At 39.9% G+C, this 21,070-nt stretch overlaps 2 protein-coding genes across 9 annotated transcripts in view; both read left to right on the forward strand.

The window, feature by feature from the left end:
- Positions 1-488: 488 nt before the first annotated feature.
- jmjd6 (jumonji domain containing 6, arginine demethylase and lysine hydroxylase) lies at positions 489-5,763 on the forward strand. The gene is made up of 6 exons (XM_063018836.1): positions 489-726; positions 1,924-2,312; positions 2,576-2,862; positions 3,276-3,411; positions 3,500-3,638; positions 3,808-5,763. The coding sequence occupies exons 1-6, from the start codon at positions 598-600 to the stop codon at positions 3,937-3,939; spliced, it is 1,212 nt and encodes a 403-aa protein (XP_062874906.1). The 5' UTR covers positions 489-597; the 3' UTR covers positions 3,940-5,763.
- Positions 5,764-20,605: 14,842 nt separating this feature from the next.
- Positions 20,606-21,070, forward strand: part of LOC134335931 (caskin-2) — a 43,433-nt gene continuing 42,968 nt past the window's right edge. For all 8 annotated transcript variants that reach the window (XR_010015665.1, XR_010015666.1, XR_010015667.1 and 5 more), the window contains exon 1: positions 20,606-20,868. The gene's annotated coding sequence lies outside the window, so the exon portion shown is untranslated. The remainder of the gene's footprint in view (positions 20,869-21,070) is intronic.

Here is a 21,070-nt window from a genome sequence, read left to right on the forward strand (position 1 = left end):
GCACATAGAATTCATTTTGTTTCGGACCTAAATACTTTAAGGAGAAGCAATTCAATCGCCTCCTCATAGGGGTGGCGATCCAGAAGTCTGCATCTGGAGTTTTTTGGGCTTTAAGGCACACCAGGTCCATCTTATGACTTTGAACTTGTAATTAGGACCTCGTCTACTTGGCTTGCATGCTTACTTTAGCGCCAAAACGACACGTGATCCACACACACACACACACACACACACACACACACACACACACACACACACACACACACAGGCAGATTTTTGGATCTATCCGCCCCGCATATCAAACAGCGCTGGTAACTGGTGGCGCCGCTGCCTGGCTGCTCAAGTTTATTTCGAGAAGTTTCCCTCTTGTAGTGCGTGGTACTGATATAAAGACTCTTATTGTCATTATTAACACAACTGGAGCGTGTTTGGCTTTAATATACCGGACAGAAAGTGGATAAGCGGCCACTTGCTTGCATTATTACTTCACTAAGCCTGTTGCCTGTCGGTAGTTGCGTCCCTGGCGACAAGTTAGCCTAGCCGGCTAGCAACTTCTACTGGAGAGTCTAGTCGAGCCGCTGCACGCAGTCACTGGGAATGAACCACAAAAGTAAGAAGCGAATCAAAGAGGCGAAGCGGAGTGCCAGACCCGAACTAAAGGATTCGGCCGACTGGACTAAGCACAACTATTTAGAGACTTTTGATCTTTCGCTTCGGACAGTGAAGGTAACTGAAAGCTAGCAGGAACAGTTACCTTCCAGCACTGACAGCTAGCTAAAAGAACTACTGTGTATACATCAGCTGTGTTATAAACCACCCAGATCTGTATTATCCTCTTTAAATGATCAGTAACTCTTATTCCTGACCAATTTCCTGATTTATTTAGTCTTGCACATTCTGTTAACGCTACGTTGTTGTCTAAGTACAGTCCATGGTGAAGTTGCTAGGACCGTTAGCTTCAGTGGCTACGTTAGATACTGCACGTAGGCATGGCCAGTTCACTCCAGCTTATCCAAACAGACCTGGGCAGCAGAGGAGCTCCCACATTCATGCACTTATTTATCTATTCATTCCTTCATTTTTAGCCACAACTTTCTGACCCTGGGCTGTGGTTGGTCCGGTGCCACCCAGAAACTCTTAAGCACAGGGTGCCAGTCTATTGCAGGGTACCACAGTAATTTATTAACTCATTCATTCACTCACACATAAGGGGATTCTAGAGTCAAATCAACCCCAGATGAGCAGCCTAGTGCAACAGTCAACAGTGGGAAAAAAAACTAACTCCCTAAATATTACAAGGAAGAAACCCTGAGAGGACCCCAACAGGGACCCATCCTCCTTTGGGTGGCCTAGAGTATCATTTAGAATAGCCACGTCGCTTTCTGTATGTTTTTAGACGTAAAATTGGAAGACAACCGGAGTACCCATTGAAAACGCACCAGAAGGGGTGGGTCAAGGCAAGCCGGACTTGTGCCTCAAAGGGTACAAGCAAGTACAGGAGAGGGTTTGAGAAGTGCTTTATGGTAGGCTGTGGCTGGTCCAACACCGAAATGAAATGTCCTTCAATAATTAGTAATCGCTTTGAATAACGGTGTGTTCTGAGAAAATTAATCCATATTGTATTCTCAGAGTTTATTTTCTTTACGTTTATTGGCAAGTGGTTTAGTGGGGGGTTAGTGCCACAAAAGGGTTAAGCAAGGAGCTCTGCCCAGAGCCTGCTAAAAATACTCTTGAGCAACTCAAGCCATAGATATTCTGTCATGGTATGTGGTAAATAAATCTGCAAGCGTGTTTACAAAAATAAACTTGTTTACAGCAAAAAAGATTTTAAATTGACTGGTTAGAGTCCATGCCTCATCCATATCCCCTTTTCACCTTGCAAGTCATTGTACTTGTAACTGCTGCTTTTGTATTTCCGCTCAGGATAACGTGGAGCGGGTGGACACCCTGCGCCTGAGCCCAGAGGACTTTATACATCGCTTCGAGAAGCCCTACAAACCCGTAGTCCTTCTTAACTGCCAGGATTCATGGCCTGGGCGGGAGAAATGGACCCTGGAGCGGCTGAAACGCAAGTATCGCAACCAAAAGTTCAAGTGCGGCGAGGACAACGACGGATACTCTGTGAAGATGAAGATGAAGTATTATGTTGAATACATGGAAAGCACCCAGGATGACAGCCCGTTGTACATCTTTGACAGCAGCTACGGCGAACACGCCAAACGCCGCAAGCTGCTCGAGGACTATCAGGTTCCCGTCTTCTTTAGAGATGACCTTTTTCAGTTTGCAGGGGAGAAGCGCCGACCACCTTACAGGTAATCTAAGGGTTGCTTTGTTGGATGTCACTTTTTCAAAATACTTCTCATTTTATTTGATTTTTTTTACTGCCATTTGTGTGTCAGTTTCTATCAATCACTTTTTTATGCCCTCTAACAAAAATGAAAGTTTTAATACAGTCCTGTTGCAATATTGTGATTTTATGCCTCTAATACAAACAGCTAAATGGTGTCTGAGTGAGGCAAAGAATTCGATATTATTCATAAAGCCATATTTTAATCAGTGTCTTTGTTCTCTTCAGGTGGCTCGTCATGGGCCCTGCTCGCTCTGGCACAGGCATCCACATTGACCCCCTTGGCACTAGTGCATGGAATGCGCTGGTACAGGGTCACAAGCGCTGGTGCCTGTTCCCCACCCACACACCACGGGAGCTCATAAAGGTGAAGCGAGATGAGGGCGGCAATCAGCAGGATGAAGCCATCACCTGGTTCAGCATCATATACCCACGCACTCAGCAGCCCTCCTGGCCTGCCGAATTCAGACCACTGGAGATTCTGCAACGGCCTGGAGAAACAGTCTTTGTTCCTGGTCAGTTACTAAATATGTATCTGCTTGTGATGTATTTCTTTCTACCTACACAGCTTTTGTCTGTCATCTATTTTTTCCATTTTGTGGTCATCAACCGGTTTATCAGTCGGCCTGGTTCCACATGGATACACTGGTCGCAAGGCAGGAGTACCCTGCACAGAGTGCCACTCCGTCACATTGCTTCGGCCACCCCCCTCCAGACATAACCAGTCATGTATGTGGTGCTCATAGCACCACTGAGATTCTTATCCAGGTCTCAGCAGTGATGGGCTAGTGTAATAGGCATTGCTCCACCCAAACAGCATTCTGTCATTGTAATAAAAAGATACAAACAATTGCACATTCCTGTGTTAGATTTTTCTCCTTCTCTTGTATTTCTTTGATTGCAACATACTTGTTGTTTTGTCCTCTAGGTGGCTGGTGGCATGTTGTCCTTAACCTGGAGACCACCATCGCGGTCACCCAGAACTTTGCAAGTACCACTAACTTTCCGATCGTCTGGCACAAGACTGTTCGTGGGCGGCCAAAGCTCTCCAGGAAGTGGTACAGGTACAACTGCAAAAGTCTTCTTCAAACACTTACAGGGCGTCTTTTAAACTGTACTCAGTATAATAATGTCATCTTGTTTTATTCCAAGAATTTTAAAGCAGGAAAGGCCGGATTTAGCTGCTCTGGCAGACAAAGTGGACCTGCAGGAGTCCACAGGCATCGCCTCGGACAGCTCTAGTGACTCTTCTTCCTCCTCCTCTTCCAGCTCTTCTGATTCTGATTCAGAGGTATGTCCTGTTCTGCTTGGGCCAAAACACACACACACACACACACACACACACACACAAACACAACCTGCTTTGTCTCTTGACTGCCCCACAACAAGCATTTCTCAGCTTCATATTCTACATTTGGGTAACTGTACAACCGAATGACGTTTGTTTCTTTACTCCAAAGGCTGACTCAGGTTCTGAGGGGGATGCCATGACCCACCGCAGAAAGAAGAGAAAAACCTGTGGCATGATGGAAAATGGTGATTTTAGCAGCCACGACGACTGTGTGAGCAAAGAGCGTAGCTCATCACGGTGACATCCTACCCCCTTTTAATGCTCCATTTGCCAGGAGAGTTTTCCAGGACACAAACCTCCAGCCCTCTGAGACAGAAATAAGGAATATACACAGATTTACTTTGAAACTGCTCTGTGTGCCCATGGTCTTTGGCTCTACAGTGCATGCCCTCCCCTGCTCGTATGTGATACATAATGATCTGAACAGCTTTGGTGATGTATTGCAGGCTAGGTGGTGGAAGGTGTAGTGTGTTCATTTGCCACACTCCTCTCATTAACTGGAAACGTTGGGATGAGTTTCCTGAGGGTCACGTTGCTGCTTTTAGCCTTTTGCTCCTGTTTTTTGATGACATTGTTCTGTCATTGTTCCATTTTATTGTTTCTATTTGAAGGGTGCCGGTTTAAAAGTCCTGATGTGAATACGGTTCGTACGGATTGATTCAGTGCAGTTAATTAAACAGTGCACAATAGCTGCATATTTATATGAACACGACTTTTAAGATGACCTTAAAACTGTTAATGTCCAAACATATTTAAATAATCATTTTAAAACCGACATAATGAAATCTGATTCCAAATTATTCAAGTGCACAAATGTAGAGACGTCAATATTGGTGTTTAATTTAAAAAGTATTAAACATTTAAAGCTCTTAATTACTGTTTGCAATACACATTTTAATGATTTTGATCTAAATACATTCCCCTAAATTGAGATCACTTGTAAATATCAGAATTCAGTCTGACTTTAGTGTCAGTTTGTCAGCTAAGGAGGTTTGTGTTAAAAATTAAATTAAATGGTTAAGTTATTGGACTAGCAGTTGGTTCAAGTGCCACCACTGCTAGGCTTTTACTATTGGGTCTTTGAGCACAGCTTTAAATGCCTAATTGCTGGGATTGTATACAGTCACAGTTGTAAGAAGCTTTGGATAAAAAACATCTGTTAAATGCTGTAATTGTAAATGTAGGACACTACCCACTTAAACTGTAGACATTAAGCTCTGCCTTTAGGAAACATAGCTTTGCATATAAGTTTCAAACTGAGTTTGGTCCTGCAGTAATACAGTGTTTTCAATTTCCTTTCCAGTTTATTTAAACCTTGGTAGAGAGGATAAAGACTAGAGATGATACAGACATGTCTAAGCATAGACATTTTCATCTGTTTAAAGGTTTTAATGAATACCATCAACACTAGGTGGCAGCACTGCATGTTTAAGTGAAAATCAGTGCTTTTAAAAACAGAAGAGCATCTTTCTGTAACAGAGCAGTATTTACAGTGTGTTATCCTCCTAATGTGAATGAGTGTAATAAAAAACAAATCAATAAATGGACTGCTAAAGGTCACAATTAGTACATTTACTGTTGGGCCAAGTTTACAATAATCAGTTTTTTATTGCAGAATCTGATTTGGTTATTTTGATTTTAAATCTGGTTATGTTTGTCTTCCCTGAATCAGCCTTTTTTAATCAGGACATTTCTGATTCATGGTTCTGATGATGCTCCAGCTAGAAGACATAATCTCTACAATGTGATTATTTATTTACGGGTTTTTTGTAACTTCTCAATATATATTTGAAGGTTAAAAAACCTTCAAAAATATTTTTTTTCAGTGTCTTGAAGTTCATTCTTTCAGGTCCTAAAGTGGCTCTAATTCATGCTGCTGTTTTTAAAGTGAAGTGTTAATCGAAGCATCTCGTCATGTTCCTTGTTCAGCATTGTTTCAGTCCCTGGGCTTACACACACAATGCACTTATTCCACTGGGCTTTAGGTGCAATGACACCTTGGTGATGTTTGGATTAAAGCAAACTGTTTTTGTATGGATTTAATAAAGCATAAATCTTTTCATTATGTGAGCTTGCTTTGAGTGAAATTGTCTGTGTTTTTGTTTATTTATTTATTTAGATTTTTTTGCAGAGGGATATTTTTGTAGAGGTGGAGCCGACGTTAGTAAATTCAATAAGTGCCAATTACACTAGTGTGCAAACTGTAGGTGTGAGCAAGTAATTGCTTTCTGTAGAACAGTCCAATTAAGAAGGCAGAGTCAGCATGTGGACTGTTTTAATCAGAGTTGCCCCAGATTTGCCCTGAATTTGCCTGTTTGCCTCATACATGCCACAAAAAGTGGTCATGATCAGATAGAAAACTGATTGATGGCTTAAAAAGTGACCCTCAATGCAGGACCATTTGTTTTTTTAAATTCGTAATCAATGTTGGATATTTGAGTTTATTTCTTCTCGTTTTTGGTCAATAAACATCCAAAAAATAAATAACAATACATAAACGCACTCTGCAGTAAATTAGGAATTAATTATAATCAAATACATTTCAAAAGTTAAATGCAAGCTTCACCTGCGTTGAAAAACTAAGGGAGCGTCTAAAAAGTGCATGCAGCGGACCAGTGCATTAAAGGTTGTAGTTGTTACGTAGTGACATGTACTACTTACTACACCTGCATTACAGGATAAAGTCCTACCGAATCAGTACAGTAATAAATTCGTCCTATATTATGTAAAATCTCAAAAATGAATACACTTATATTTTAATATAATAAAGGTTGTAGTAGTTACCAAGCGACATGTACTACTTACTACACTTATATTACAGTATAAAAGTCCTACAGTATTAGTACAATAATTAATTGATTGTACACCATGTAACTGTGTTGTTGGGTTTGCTGGGTTAACTAAGTAGTTAAAAAGTCATTAAATAACCTTACACAACAAAGTTTCATTAATACAGTTTTAGTTTTCACTTCCATGACGTTGCAAATAGTGAAATGAGTTGTTAAGACTGTTGTGATCATGTGTTGGTGTAGTTGTGGTTGGGAGGGATCGAGTGTCCTTATATAGCGAGTGTGATGTGATGCTGCTGAGAGGGGCGGAATTACACACAGACTAATCCACACTTCAACACTCAACACTCATTCATCACATGTGCTCCTGATCCAAACTGCTTCAACAACCCTTGTGTTTCCCTACAACGTTACAAGGATTGTTTAACTCGGCAGTCATGGCTTTAGATGTGCCGGTTATTTTAATCAGTCTTGTTTTTACTGTCATTGCCATTGTCGTGGCATCGGTGTTTTTATCTAGAAAACCTGCAGAGAAGAATGGCAATCAAAAGGAAGAAAAATCTCCAGAACTGAGAGAGGAGAAACTAGAGATGAAACAGGATTCAATCCCACCTGCTCCTGTTGTAGAGGAGGTTGGAGTCTCAGAGTCTGCGGTTGAAGATGTGACCTGTCAAGTACTCAAAACCAAAGAAGTGCAGGTAAACACACAGCCATCAGTAGTTAGTTCTTAATAGGCTATTCTTATTAAACTGTTCCTGACTGTTATTAGTTACATGAAAAGTTCCACCGTGGTTAAACCATTTCAATGCAAAAGATGCACAAGTGCCCAAACCAGAGACTTTCTTTAGCTATAGAGTGGACTAGGTTTAAATCTTACAGTGCAGCTCTGTGAAAATAAATATGTACTTAAGGAATGTCACTTGTCGCCATGTCTGAGTAAATCATGATCAGGTCTCCAGTACAAAGTACATGGAAATGTGGTCTGTTGAGAAAACCCAAGCTGTCACATTTTTGGATGACAAGATGTTTCCAAGAACCACAAAAGAAAGGAAAAAAAGAACGGGTCTGCCATGAAATAGAAGTTGCTGGATAACTGGTCTTAACAGTGCAATCAGCTGAGTTTTAAAATGAAGGTTTTGGAGCAGGGGCTTTTTCCATGCATGGCAGCCTGTAAGCCCAGGTTAATAATTATGACCTAGTAGTTGTTTTTAGAAAACCTAACATTAACTTACAAAATTAGTCTCTGTATTCCAGTCATTAAGTGACAGGGGAAATTGTAGCAGTAATTATTGAAATCTCAAGACTATCAATATTTACATGTTCATGCTAGTGTATGTAAACTTTTGACCTCTGCTGTACCAACCTTTGAATCTTGAGCAGAAGCTGGTAAGCACATGTTGAATATGAAATTAGACAGAAGAGTATAGAGGTGCATGAGGAGGAAAGGAAACGTTTACAAAAATACAGTAGTAATTGTTTCAAACAGGATGTAATTTTAAATCCTGTACAAGACCAGTATAAGACCAAAAAACATGTGCACTGGTCTCTACATTATTGATTAAATTCATTATAAAGTATACATTTCCAAGTAGAGTCAGTTAGGATTGTACTCCTAAATGCAGCACTATTTATGTCCTGCACATCTTTCACTTTGGTGTGACAGATTTTTCTTTGCTGACTGCTCATGAGCCCCTGCCAGCTGTGCAGGCACAAACAAGTGTGTGTGGGTGTGGGTGTGGGTGTGTGTGTGCCTGACTATGTAGAGGTCTATGTGTTTTTCTCTTGGGATGACACATGGCAAGTTAGAATGAACAATGTCATTTTATAGTCTCTGGTTATGGCTTGGTTAGCTGTCTGATCTCCTCTGTTGGGAGTGCTTATTTTATGTGGAATAACTATAATTAAATGCATACCAGGCATATAAAACAACAGATCTATGTACAATTTATGTCCAAAAGTATGTGGACACCTGACTATGAGCTTGTCAGACACTGTATTCCAAAATCATGAGGAAAAAGCCCCCCATCCTTTGTGGTTCTAACAGCCTTGACTCTTCTAGGAAGGCTTGCATCAATATTTGTAAGTGTGACTTCAGTTGTGAAATTTTTCCTCAGACGAAAGAGCACGCAAAACAGTTTAACAGCAATTTGATCTCATGTAAACAAGCTTAGTGCATTTACAAGCACATTAACTATTTAAGCGTGATCAGATTTCTGCAGTTATATGATTACTTAAGTTCTTTATTTAACTCCATTGTCCAACTTCTGAAATCACTGTCATATTTACTGCTGGTTTGTATGTAATTTCTGTAAAGTGATCGTGCAAAATGACCTTTTTATCATCAACATTAGCTCTGAACATCAGACCACCATGACAAAGACTTGGATTGAAGTCTCAGTAGACACCCTACAGGAATACTTGGGCTTTTCTTAGAGAGGGAGGGTCAGATACTAAATCACTCGTCATTGCAACAGTGACCCCTACTATCTGGTTAATGTGTTGGCATGAGTAGCAGAGGAATACAGGAAGCCTGCCATGTTCTTTCAAAGAAAACCCGCTGGTTGCCTTGATCATTTTTCACTGACAGTATAAACATTGTAAAGAATCTGAGGAGTTTAAAGCTTGAAGTTTACGTCAAGATTAAATCCTCTCTTCATAAATTACTCACATGGTCTGTTGATATAAACAGTTGTCCACAATTTAGATTTTACAACAGCTTAATACTCTGCAGGGCAGTGGGCCCAAAGGACTGACATTGAAATACCCCTGTTTAAACAATAGCTCTGTCCAATATAACTCCATGTTCACTGTTTAAAAAGAAAAAGAGCATAATCAGAATAAATAGTTATTCATATTTTAAGTCAACATGTTTTGTTACTATTATGAATAACCGATAAAAAGCTGTCTGTGCTTTAAATATATAATATCATGTCATCTGACTGTTAGTCATGCTAAATGCATTTAATTTGTACCAACTCTCCCCCTTGCCCCACCCCACCTTTTTTTTCAGAGCTGTTGCTTTCCTTACAAGGCAATCTGTGAACGTGAGAATGACAGAGAACATGGAGAGTGATTGCTCCTCAAAAAGCAGTTCTTTTTCAAATGAATGTCTAAAATCAGCAGCTTCTCTACTTTTTGTCTAGTAGATTTTGGTTTGATCAAGCAATACTAATATGTATACAGATATGACTTCTAAACATGTGCAGTATTTTGGGCATATGTTACTTGATGTTTACAGGCACCACTGGAATGACTGGGGGTTATTTAAGCTGAGTTATTTTAGGTCTGGAGACACTGGGTTATGGATGAATAGATTTAGGTATAAAAAAAAAAGTTCTTTCTGCGAACTGAATTTATGTGAGATAGTTATTTTTAAAATACAGTATATGAATGTAATTATGGACCTGATTATGTCGCAAAACAAACTACTGTATATTTACTGTACCATTGGGACCCCATATGGTTAAAAAACATACAGGAGACATGGGAAAACTAGATGCTCAAATGTTTTATGGACTTGAGCCTTCTGATTTATTGTTCTCGATTATCATTAACTATGTCTGTTGACTATGTTTGACTCGTAACTTCTCTGTTCCCATATAACGATGGCCAGTTTGACCACACCCATTAGACTATGCCACAAGCATATTATTTGGAAAGGCTACAAGGCTCTGTACATATCTCAGAAAGTCCAAAATGTTAATATACAGATTAGAGTCATGCGCAACTTTAAGCCCCAAGATTGTCTGCACAAAAAATTGCCTGTAATTACAATTACATTCAACAGTGTTCCTACCAGGGTTAGGAAAAAAAGCCACACAGTCAGTGTAATTCAAAAAACACCAAAAAGTGTGCAAGTAAGAGCCTGCTGGAACACAAGTGTCACTGTTAACAGTCGATTAAGCTTTACATATGCTTGAACTTTATGGTAACGCTTCAAACATGGACGCTGCTCCAAAATCAGCACTTCGAAGCTAGACCAAAGTTTGTTGTTTCGTTGTCAGATGTAAGAGATTTTGAAATAAGATGGTTATTAATGAGGTAAATGTAATAACCAAAAATATGTTTGGATGAGTAATAGTTAAGAGTATTTAAACCCAACAACACTGTACCAACTGGTAAGCATATTGGTGGTGGTATTATGCTCTGGGGTTGTGTGTTAATAGCATTTATTACACACTGAGGGGAATTAATGTCTTTAGTATCTGCCTTACCTGTCACATGCAGGAAAGTTGGAGAAGTGGAGGTAGATTGGAGGGTAGGAGCTTTGTGCTTGTGTCACAAACAGGTGTATAAATCAGAGCATGCTGATAAAGGTGAAAGCAGGAACAATCTGTAGATGACAACTGGCTTGTGTGTATCCAGCACTTGATGTTTTTTCAAAGTGAACACGAAATGAAAATGTTAAATTTACTGAAGAGAAAATTACATTGATTTTATCCTTTGTCAGTAAAGTGTAATCAGCAAAAACATACACTTGATACACACATAAGAAAAGTGTCGTTTAATAACATCTAGGTTTGCCAAGATTTATTTTTATCACCTAGTCATCAACACAAAGTTTATTCGAAATACAAAAGTGACTGGAAGAACATTACTGCAGATTTATGTGACAACTAAATTTTCTTTTACCTGATTTCTACAGACTGCCCTAGTACCAGAAACCAACGCTCCTATACAGAAGCCAATCCCTGTTGTCACAGAGTCCATACCAGAAGTGTCCATCTCTGAGCCTGTGTCCAAACTCCTTGAAGTGTCCGAACCTGATGAGTCAGTTTCTGAATCAAATTCAGAGGTGCCAGTTACAAATCTTGTTCCTGAACCCACCCCTGAGCCTATCTCAGCAGCGGATGCTAAACCAGTCTCGACACCTTCCAAGGAGCCAGTCACAGAACCAACTCCTGTTCCAGTCCCAGCACAGTCCACTGAGTCAATCTCAACACCGGCCAGTGAGCTAGACACAGAACCAACTCCTGTTCCAGTCCCAGTACAAACCTCTGAGTCAATCTTAACATCGGCCAGTGAGCCAGACACAGAACCAACTCCTGTTCCAGTCCTAGCACAAACCCTTGAGTCAATTTCAACATCGGCCAGTGAGCTACTCACGGAACCAACCCCTGTTGCAGTCCCAGCACAAACTCCTGAGTCAATCTCAACACCTGCCAGTGAGCCAGACACAGAACCAACTCCTGTTCCAGTCCCACCACAGTCCACAGAGTCAATCTCAACACCTGCCAGTGAGCCAGACACAGAACCAACCCCTGTTCCAGTCCCAGAACAGTCCACTGAGTCAATCTCAACACCTGCAACTGAGCCAGACACAGAACCAACCCCTGTTCCAGTCCCAGCACAAACTCCTGAGTCAATCTCAACACCTGACAGTGAGCCAGACACAGAACCAACTCCTGTTCCAGTCCCACCACAGTCCACAGAGTCAATCTCAACACCTGCCAGTGAGCCAGACACAGAACCAACCCCTGTTCCAGTCCCAGAACAGTCCACTGAGTCAATCTCAACACCTGCAACTGAGCCAGACACAGAACCAACCCCTGTTTCAGTCCCAGAACAAATCTCTGAATCAATCCCAACACCTGCAACTGAGCCAGACACAGAACCAACCCCTGCTACAGTCCCAGAACAAATCTCTGAGTCAGTCTCAACACCTGCCAGCAAGCCAGACACAGAACCAACTCCTGTTCCAGTCCCAGCAGAGTCCACTGAGTCAATCTCAACACCTGCCAGTGAGCCAGACACAGAACCAACTCCTGTTCCAGTCCCAGCACAGTCCACTGAGTCAATCTCAACACCGGCTAGTGAGCCAGTCACAGAACCAACTCCCATCCCAGTCCCAGAACAAATCTCTGAATCAATCCCAACACCTGACAGTGAGCCAGTCACGCAACCAACTCCTGTTCCAGTTCCAGCACAAACTTCTGAGTTAATCTCAACACCGGCTAGTGAGCCAGACACAGAACCCACCCCTGTTTCAGTCCCACCACAGTCCACCGAGTCAATCTCAACACCTGCCAGTGAGCCAGTCACAGAACCAACTCCTGTTCCAGTCCCAGAACAGTCCATTGAGTCAACCTCAACAGAACCAGCACAAACCTCTGAGTCAATATCTACATCAGCTAGCGAGCCAGTCCCGGCTCAGTCCACTGAGTCAATCTCAACACCTGCAATTGAGCCAGACACAGAACCAACCCCTGTTCCAGTCCCAGCACAGTCCACTGAGTCAATCTCAACACCTGCCAGTGAGCCAGACACAGAACCAACTCCTGTTCCAGTCCCAGCACAAATCTCGGAGTCAAACTCAGCACCGGCCAGCGAGCAAGTCACAGAACCAACCCCTGTTCCAGTCCCAGCACAGTCCACTGAGTCAACCTCAACGAAACCAGCACAAACTCCTGAATCAATCTCAACCCCTGCCAGTGAGCCAGACACAGAACCAACCCCTGTTCCAGTCCCAGCACAAACGTCTGAGTCAATCTCAACACCTTTCTCAGAATCTACCCCAGAGTCTGCCTCAGCACCTGCCCATGAACCTGCTTCAGCACCCACAACTGAGTCTGCTTCAGTACCTGCCCTTGAGTCAGACCTAAAACTCATACCTGAGCCAGTTTTGGAACCCTCCACAGAGCCAGTCTTGAAACCCAGCCCCGAGCCTAAATCAGAACCTGCTCCTGAGCTTGCCTCAGCACCGGCACCTAAAATCATTTCAGAACCCACACCTGAACAAGTTTCAGAACCCACACCTGAACAAGTTTCAGAACCCACACCTGAACAAGTTTCAGAATCTGTCTTTGAGACAGTTTCTGAGCCCTTACCTGAGAAAGTGTTAATACCCAGCGATGAGCCGGTTTTAGAGCCATTGCCAGGACATGCTCCAGGACCTGTAGCAGAACCTTCTTCAGAATCCACTGCAGAGAAACATACTGGTATGTTGGATAATCAATATTTATTTAAAACATTTTTACATAAATTAATATAGCAAAACATGTTAGCTGAATTAGCGCTGCTGATCTATTATTAATATAGTTGTGGTCTGTGTGTAGATATTTTAGGAGTAAGTGCTCAAGAGTAAAGGGTATGTGACAAACAATATAATATTAAGGTAAACTTAGTAGGTTAGTTTTGACCCATTTGGAGCTAATTGACCAGTTTGAATAAATTTACCAGTTCATAAAAAAGAACTTCGCTAGCCCTAGAACGGAGTTGGATTAGGGGAATCACTTGCTTTCTGCTGCAATAGGGCCGCCTAGAGTCTGGTTGAGGTACAGGCATAAGTGTTAAAGTGACACAGGGATCATAGCACATTTTAATGAATGTGTTAAAGGCTTTTTGTAAAGAACCGCCATTAGTCAGTAGACCAGCAGTCGGTGTCGGCAATTAACTACTTGAGTAGTTTAAATATTGAATATTTCAATAACCAGATGGGTCTTGCAGTCTAAACTAAAATGCACAGCTCCTTAACGTCTGCACACAAAAACTAACCTGGTATTCAGGAATATGTTGTATAACATGTTGTAATTTAATGTCTGATTAGAAAAAACAAACACTGTAGATTTAGATTTTTACAATATTTTCTGTCTCTTCTATTCTCAGATATGGCAACTGCCCCAATGGAAGCTGAAGAAAAGACTCATGTTAGGTCTGGCAAAGAATGGACCAGCAAACTTGGGAAGACATTGACGAAGGAAGAGTTGGAGGAGGAGCAAAGGTCAGTGTTGTCATTTACCCTGCTTGTGGCTTAAATCTTTTAAATTTAATTTAGTACTTTTTTTTCTTTCTTTTTTTTTCAAAATAACCTAGAATAACACCTGAATACAATCCAGAAAGGGTAAGGATCATGGTCAAGGGTTCAACAGTGGATCTCTGGCAGTCCTGGTTTAAAGCAACCCAGTCCAAACCAATCATCCCATTGCTCATGTACATGTTCTTCAATCAAAGGCATGAATGTTACTGCTTTTCCAAGAAACTCTAGTTGCTGCTATGTAATCTAAATCCATAATCCATTAAAACCATTTGGCGTTCTGCGTCAGTGTTCCTGGTAAACAGTAAGCCTTTAGGTGTAAACTAAGTTACTGAGTCTTGTATATTCAGCATTCCATAAGTATAAATATAGTATCCTTCAGTATAGCATATCACCACATGGAAATATCACGTCTCAGTGGGGGATGGTGCAGGTTGACATACTGTAAGGTGTAGTTCTTTCTGAACTACACGTTAAAGCATTTCCTGTGCCTCATTAAACTGCACCTGGTGGTAGTGCCAGTGTGCACTTCACTACTGTGATTCTCTGTATGTATTCAAGTTCTCTTAAATTACCAATACACTGTGTTGCCAAAAGTATGTGAACAACACTCCTAATCATTATATTTAGGTGTTTCAGCCACACCCATCATCAACAGGTATATAAAATAAATTATATGCCTCAAAATTTGTGGCAGGCGGCACAGTGTTCTCTTACCTTATTCAATCAGAGGTGTATATTGGGATTTTTCAAGAGACGTTTGCTGCCTTCAAGGTAAATTGAAAATTCAGTTTTAAAAAAATCATTATGAGTGTATCTGTAGGAATTTGTGTTTATTTCCTTAAATGACAATTTCTAGGGTTAGGCATTAATGTTTGAATAAAAGACTTGCTATTGACTTTCAGATTCATCCCAAAGGCCACTGCAGTACCTTTACTTCACTAATTAGGGGGGTTGTGTATGTACTATAAGTAATATAGTATATTTGTCCTTTATGAGTGTAGGTAAACTTCAACTGGAAATACGTTTGCATGAAACTGAATTGGTAGGTGTTCAGGCAGTATAAGTAAATAAGCTGAGGTTTGTGGTTGGTGGTGCCGTGCCTGTCTGCTGAACACTTAAAGAGGCTCATATCAGCCTCATCACCAAGTCTTGAGCTCTTCCTCCAACCTCTGCATGACTAACACCACCTAACAATCATCGCTAACAAGCTGCACTGGATGCTGCCAGTGGTAAGTGAGCACTTTTTTTCTTTGTAGCTCAGAACCAAATACTAATTTCAGTTAAACTAACTTCTTAATGAATGAGTTAATGAACAAAAAGTTAATCAGTGTTGAGCACACTGAAAGTATTGGTTTCCCAAATGTTTGTCTCCAAACACAACCCAAACCTGTTTTTGGATTTATGAATGTATTTATTTGTTTATTTACATTACATTTTACTAACCCTTTAATCCTGGTATGGTGGGTCCAGCACCAACTGGAAACCCTAGCACAAGGCAGGAATATTTCCCAGACAGGGCACCAGTCAATCACAAAACATTCATTCATTCACACATTTACTCACTCACACCTAGACAATTTTTCCACTGTCTGTATACATGCAGACATGCTGAGTACATGGAAATCTCCTCAAAGAAAATCACTGGAATTAAGAACTTAACCAAGGTCCGCAGGTTTCATGTTGTAGTTACTTAAAGTTGCAGTAAAGAATACTAAGTGTGCTCCACTGAATCTTCTTTGTTTTTTTCTCTTTTAGAGGAGCTGAGTAAGCAGAGTGAATCAGAACTTTATCTACTTGGTGTGCCTTTTGTATTATCTGAAAAGTGCTTTAAGACTTCTGAAGAGAAATCATCTAGTTTACTTTACTGGAACTTTTTGTGTACTATGAAACTGACCCCTTTCTGTCAGTTTTACTTGTAAATTTTGTTTTGCCTGTATAAAACAAACTTTTATAAAACAACTAAGTGTAAATAACCTAAAGTTTCTTTAAATTATTATTACACTGTGTTGCCAAAAGTATGTGGACAACACTCCTAATCATTATGTTTAGGTGTTTCAGCTACATCCATCATCAACAGGTTTATAAAATCAGTTAAAGAAAATACATTCTATTCTTCAAAATTTGTGGCAGGCGGTGCAGCGATTTATTACACCGGAGTCCATCAGAGGTGTATATTGGGATTTTAAAGTTAAACATTTGCTGCCTTCAGTAGTCATTTAAATAACTTTATGAAAAAGCAAAATGCATGTTTTCTATGTGCAGACTTTTAAATGAATGTAGTTTTAATGCACTGAAAATGCTCACATATTACATATTGAGAATAACGTGATAAATGTCATGTATTAACTATAGTAATAGTATTATGTTCATTAAAATGGAAAATAATGCATAAATAATGGACTAAAAAGTAAAAATCACTGCTCCATCTTAGTAGCCCTGCAGAGATTCAGTCCTCTCTTTAACATTTTGTTAACAGTAGAAAGGTCTATTACAAATGTGTAACATTAAATAAAGGTGGTGAACATTTTGCATTAAATAGGATTTGCAGAAATGCTACTTTTAGATAAGATAAGATAAAATAAGGCTTTATTGATCCCTTTAGGGAAATTAACTTGTTTTAAGTGAAAACTTTAGGTTGCTTTATGCAAATTCTGTGTGTAATGATTGTGTTTTTTGAGTAATAAAAATGTGTGTAAACATCTTGTCCTGAGTAAACAGTTATTGTCTGTAAACAAAACTAAAATGTGGTGATCTAAGGGACTCATTTCTCATCTTTGATCACTGTGAAGAGTTCTGCATGTTCCATCCATGTCTTCAAGAGTTTTCTTTTAAGTGTGTGGTTGAAAAAGCTAAATCTACTTATACCTTACTATGCATTAAAATCTACAAACTGTGTTCATTGTGTTTGTCTCTGTTACAGGGTGCAACGGGAGCAGCTAGCTGCCATCTTTAAGTTATTACGGGACAATGAGGAGATGTTTGGTGAAGTTACTGAGGGAGAAGTAGAAGAACAGCTTAAATTGTATTCCTACTAATGTGTGCTGAACTGTATAAGACTGAATAAGTACAAATGAACGTGTGTTAAGACCAAATAGTTTCCACTTCTGAAGTAAATACTCAGGGGTCCTGGACAAACTGTGTGGGAAATTTAAGCTTGTTTAGTTTGCTATGCTTGAAAAGCTTTAGCAATTAACCGCTTGAACTCTAGCCATTTTTTAAAATGACATACCATGGAAGAATGTACATCCACTGTACACTGACATATGAGATACATGAGATAAACCCAGCTCTACAGCTTCTGAACTACACCTATATCAAACTTCCAAACATGATTACTGATGGTTTAAGCATGTAAAACAGCTGATTTCCAAGTATTTTAACACACAAAAGTCTCTAGAGTTTACACAGAATGGTAAAGAAGAAAAATATATCCAGTAAGTGGCAGTACTGCTATATGCTCACCAGGGTTTGTAAATACTCGTTATCTATGTTACTACAGAAGAATCAACATGTGTCTGTAAGAAATAGTTTTATGTTGCCACTAGGTGACAGTAAAGCCCAGGCTTTCAGTAAGAGCGAGCAGACCATGGGGGACGTTAAGATATTCTTTTGTCTACTTTCCAACTGCTTAATTCATCACAGAGCAGACTCACACACACACACACACACACACTTTTATTTATAACTGTACTACATTAAACATTTAAATCTGTATTTACTTCTAGATTATACCTATGATGTAAATGTGACCTTTTATTCTGTGCAGTTTAAAGTTACTTTGGGAATTTTGGGGTCCTTACTCAGAAACCAATCACCTTTCATCTTTTCATGTCCTTGTAGTCCTGAATGGTATTGTTTTGAGTGTCAGTTTCAGCCATCTGTATTATTAATACACCATATAATACTTGAAAACTGATCTGCTGAAACCATAAAGACCATAAAAGAGCCAATGTCACAGTTTTTCTAGAGCCTGAGGCCAGTTTCTTAAAAGCATGTAGGGTTAAAGAGGAACAGTCATGTTGGGAGTTTTCAAAACCAGATAATTTTAGATTTAGATTTGTCTGTCTTTTTCCTCATAAATAATTGGACAACTTTACTGATATGATATTGCTCTTTAAAATAGTACAACATGTTCTGTTTTTGAAAGATGATTTCCACCACATAAAGACCACGTAAACACTTTTAAAATAAATTTCACTGGCAAGTTTTCCTGCATTTTGCCCAGCGTTTCTGTTTTTTTTTTTACAAGCATTACAACAGTATCATCAAAACATAGATTTCTACTGTCTTGCATGTACAAATGACCATTAGGGCCGGCGAAGACTGAATGGTGCAGCAGCTGGTACCACTCCTGTCATTTCAGTTCTATTGATTAGGAAAGAACTGTGACAGCTGTCGGTCCTAAAAGACTACATTTAACTACCAAAACTGTTCAGCAGCCTAAACTAACCACTCAGTGAAGGCAGGACCTTGACCATGTCGCGTAGGGGCAATGGTAATAAAAACTCTGCAGAGGGGTGCATTGTGGGTAGTGTCTGACCTTTCTTGCAGAAAGCAGTGCATAATATGTTGTTTGTCTTAGTTCCAAACAGTGAATATTTGAATTTCTAACATATTTATAATATTTGTAAAGTTAATGAAGATGTTAGAGTTTTTAACATTTTTATCGATCCCTGTATAGTTCCAAAAAAGTGTGGATTCAGTCACAATCAAATAATGTTTCTGACCAGTTTAAACTTATAAATAACGGTGACTGTCATAAACAAAGTGCAGGGATTTCTTTTGGAAAAATCTGAAATGTCTGAAATTGAAATAAATGATACTTTATTATAGGAAATTTTGTGTTACACCTCTAATATGTACAGCTATTTTCAGATTGGCTTACTCCCACCTTCCTGAAAAATGCAAAATGTTGAGTGGCTGATGTAGAATGTCCTTAGGTATGAGTACGTGAATGTGTAATTATTAATCAGTAATAAAAGTTGCTGTGTGTAAATGTTTTAAGTTTGTGTCTATTTGGAAAACATAAAATATTCTTATGAAAGAACTTACTGTTGTTATGGGACAAAGAAGAATGTGATCCAACCATTCTGTCCCAGTCCTGTGTGAGCCAAAGTTCTCAAGACCACTAGTAAAAATGCTTTTATTTGGTATCTTTTAAGATTTTTCATCACAAATCATATAATCAATGTAACCAATTGAGTACACAGCTAGATCTTTAGAAAGAATACATTAACATGAAGATTTCCTAGTATTTTGGTATGTTTCATTTTGATGTAATGCCAGTATGCATTTGAGCTGGCATGGACTCAACAATCTTGTGCAAACTCTGATAGTCCATGTTATCCCAGCATAATTTCACAATATTCCAGAAATGATCTTGTGATGTGTTCAGGTGCCTCCCTTTAATGCTTATTGGGTTTGTGTCACTAGGCAAGCCATAGCCTAGTGGATAAGGTACTGGACTAGTAATCGTAAGGTTGCTGGTTCAAGCCCTACCACTGCCAGGGTGCTGCTGTTGGGCCCTTGAGCAAGGCTCTTAAGCCTCAATTGCTCAAAATGTACAGTATACTGTAACTGTAATGTAAGTCACTTTGGATAAAAGGCGTCTGCTAAATGCCGAAAATGTAAACGTGTCAGGTGACTGTATGACAGTCCATGACATTAGGCACTCCATCTTATCTGGTCTACAAGCACACGTTGCTAGGCTTTGAAGTTTGAAATTTGTATGTTTATTAGGATTTTAACGTCATGTTTTTTACACTTTGGTTACATTCATGACAGGAACGGTTGTTACTCATTACACAAGATTCATCAGTTCACAAGGTTATATCGAACACAGTCATGGACAATTTAGTATCTTCCATTCACCTCACTTGCATGTCTTTGGACTGTGGGAGGAAACCGGAGCACCCGGAGGAAACCCACGCGGACACGGTGGAAATTTGTATGTAAAACTGTATATAATTCAAGAATGATGTGACATGGAGGCATTGAAGCACAAGTGCTCTCAGACTTCATGCTCTCACTGTGAAAGTTCTTCTGAAGTGTAGGTGAACTGTTGACAACAGCGCTGAGGTAAAATACGAACGCCCGCCCTCTGTGAAACAATTGGTGGGTTGATTGTCAGTCTGAACCTCTCAGCCAATCAAATCTCCTAAACTGAAATCAGCTCATCCCAGCAGAGTGGGAATGTGGCGCAAAGCAGGTGTAGAAAGAAGTGGAGGACTGGCGCCCCAGATTCCACTCGGGATGTGTGAGGTGGTGGAGCGGTGGGCGGGACTAAGGTTCCTGCTGGCAGTATGGCGAACTGGCAACGTCGCTGAATCCCTGCCAGGACGGGTTTTCACTTCGACGAAATGTAGGGAATGGCTCACTAAAAGTTTGGTTTAGTTTTCTTTTAAGTTTCATGTATCATTACTTAAAAAGAAAGGAACGTCCTGATGAAAGGTTTTAACAGAGGAAAGTATTTTACTGAACTTTGGAAGACGTTTCAGCTGGAAGTAAACAGGCGACTTTCACCGCTTTTGGATCCGTTAAGGTTAACAGCAGAACTTCAGTGTGTGTGTGGAGCTGTTCACATTTACCAGGTTACCAATGTTTTACCAAACTTCCAAACTTAAAGGTAAGTAGATTATATATTCCACTTTAATGCTGTTGCTATAATTTATATATAATTTATTTTCTCTTACTAACCTTGAAATTTGTATTGCAACACTTATCACTGGCATATGAATGACTAGTTATTCATAACCTAGTTCACCAGCTGACCTACCACCACTGGTCAGGGCACGTTTAGTCATTTTTGGTGATACTTAACATTAATT

Source organism: Trichomycterus rosablanca, chromosome 22 (assembly GCF_030014385.1).
Source record: "Trichomycterus rosablanca isolate fTriRos1 chromosome 22, fTriRos1.hap1, whole genome shotgun sequence".
NCBI classification, from domain to species: domain Eukaryota; kingdom Metazoa; phylum Chordata; class Actinopteri; order Siluriformes; family Trichomycteridae; genus Trichomycterus; species Trichomycterus rosablanca.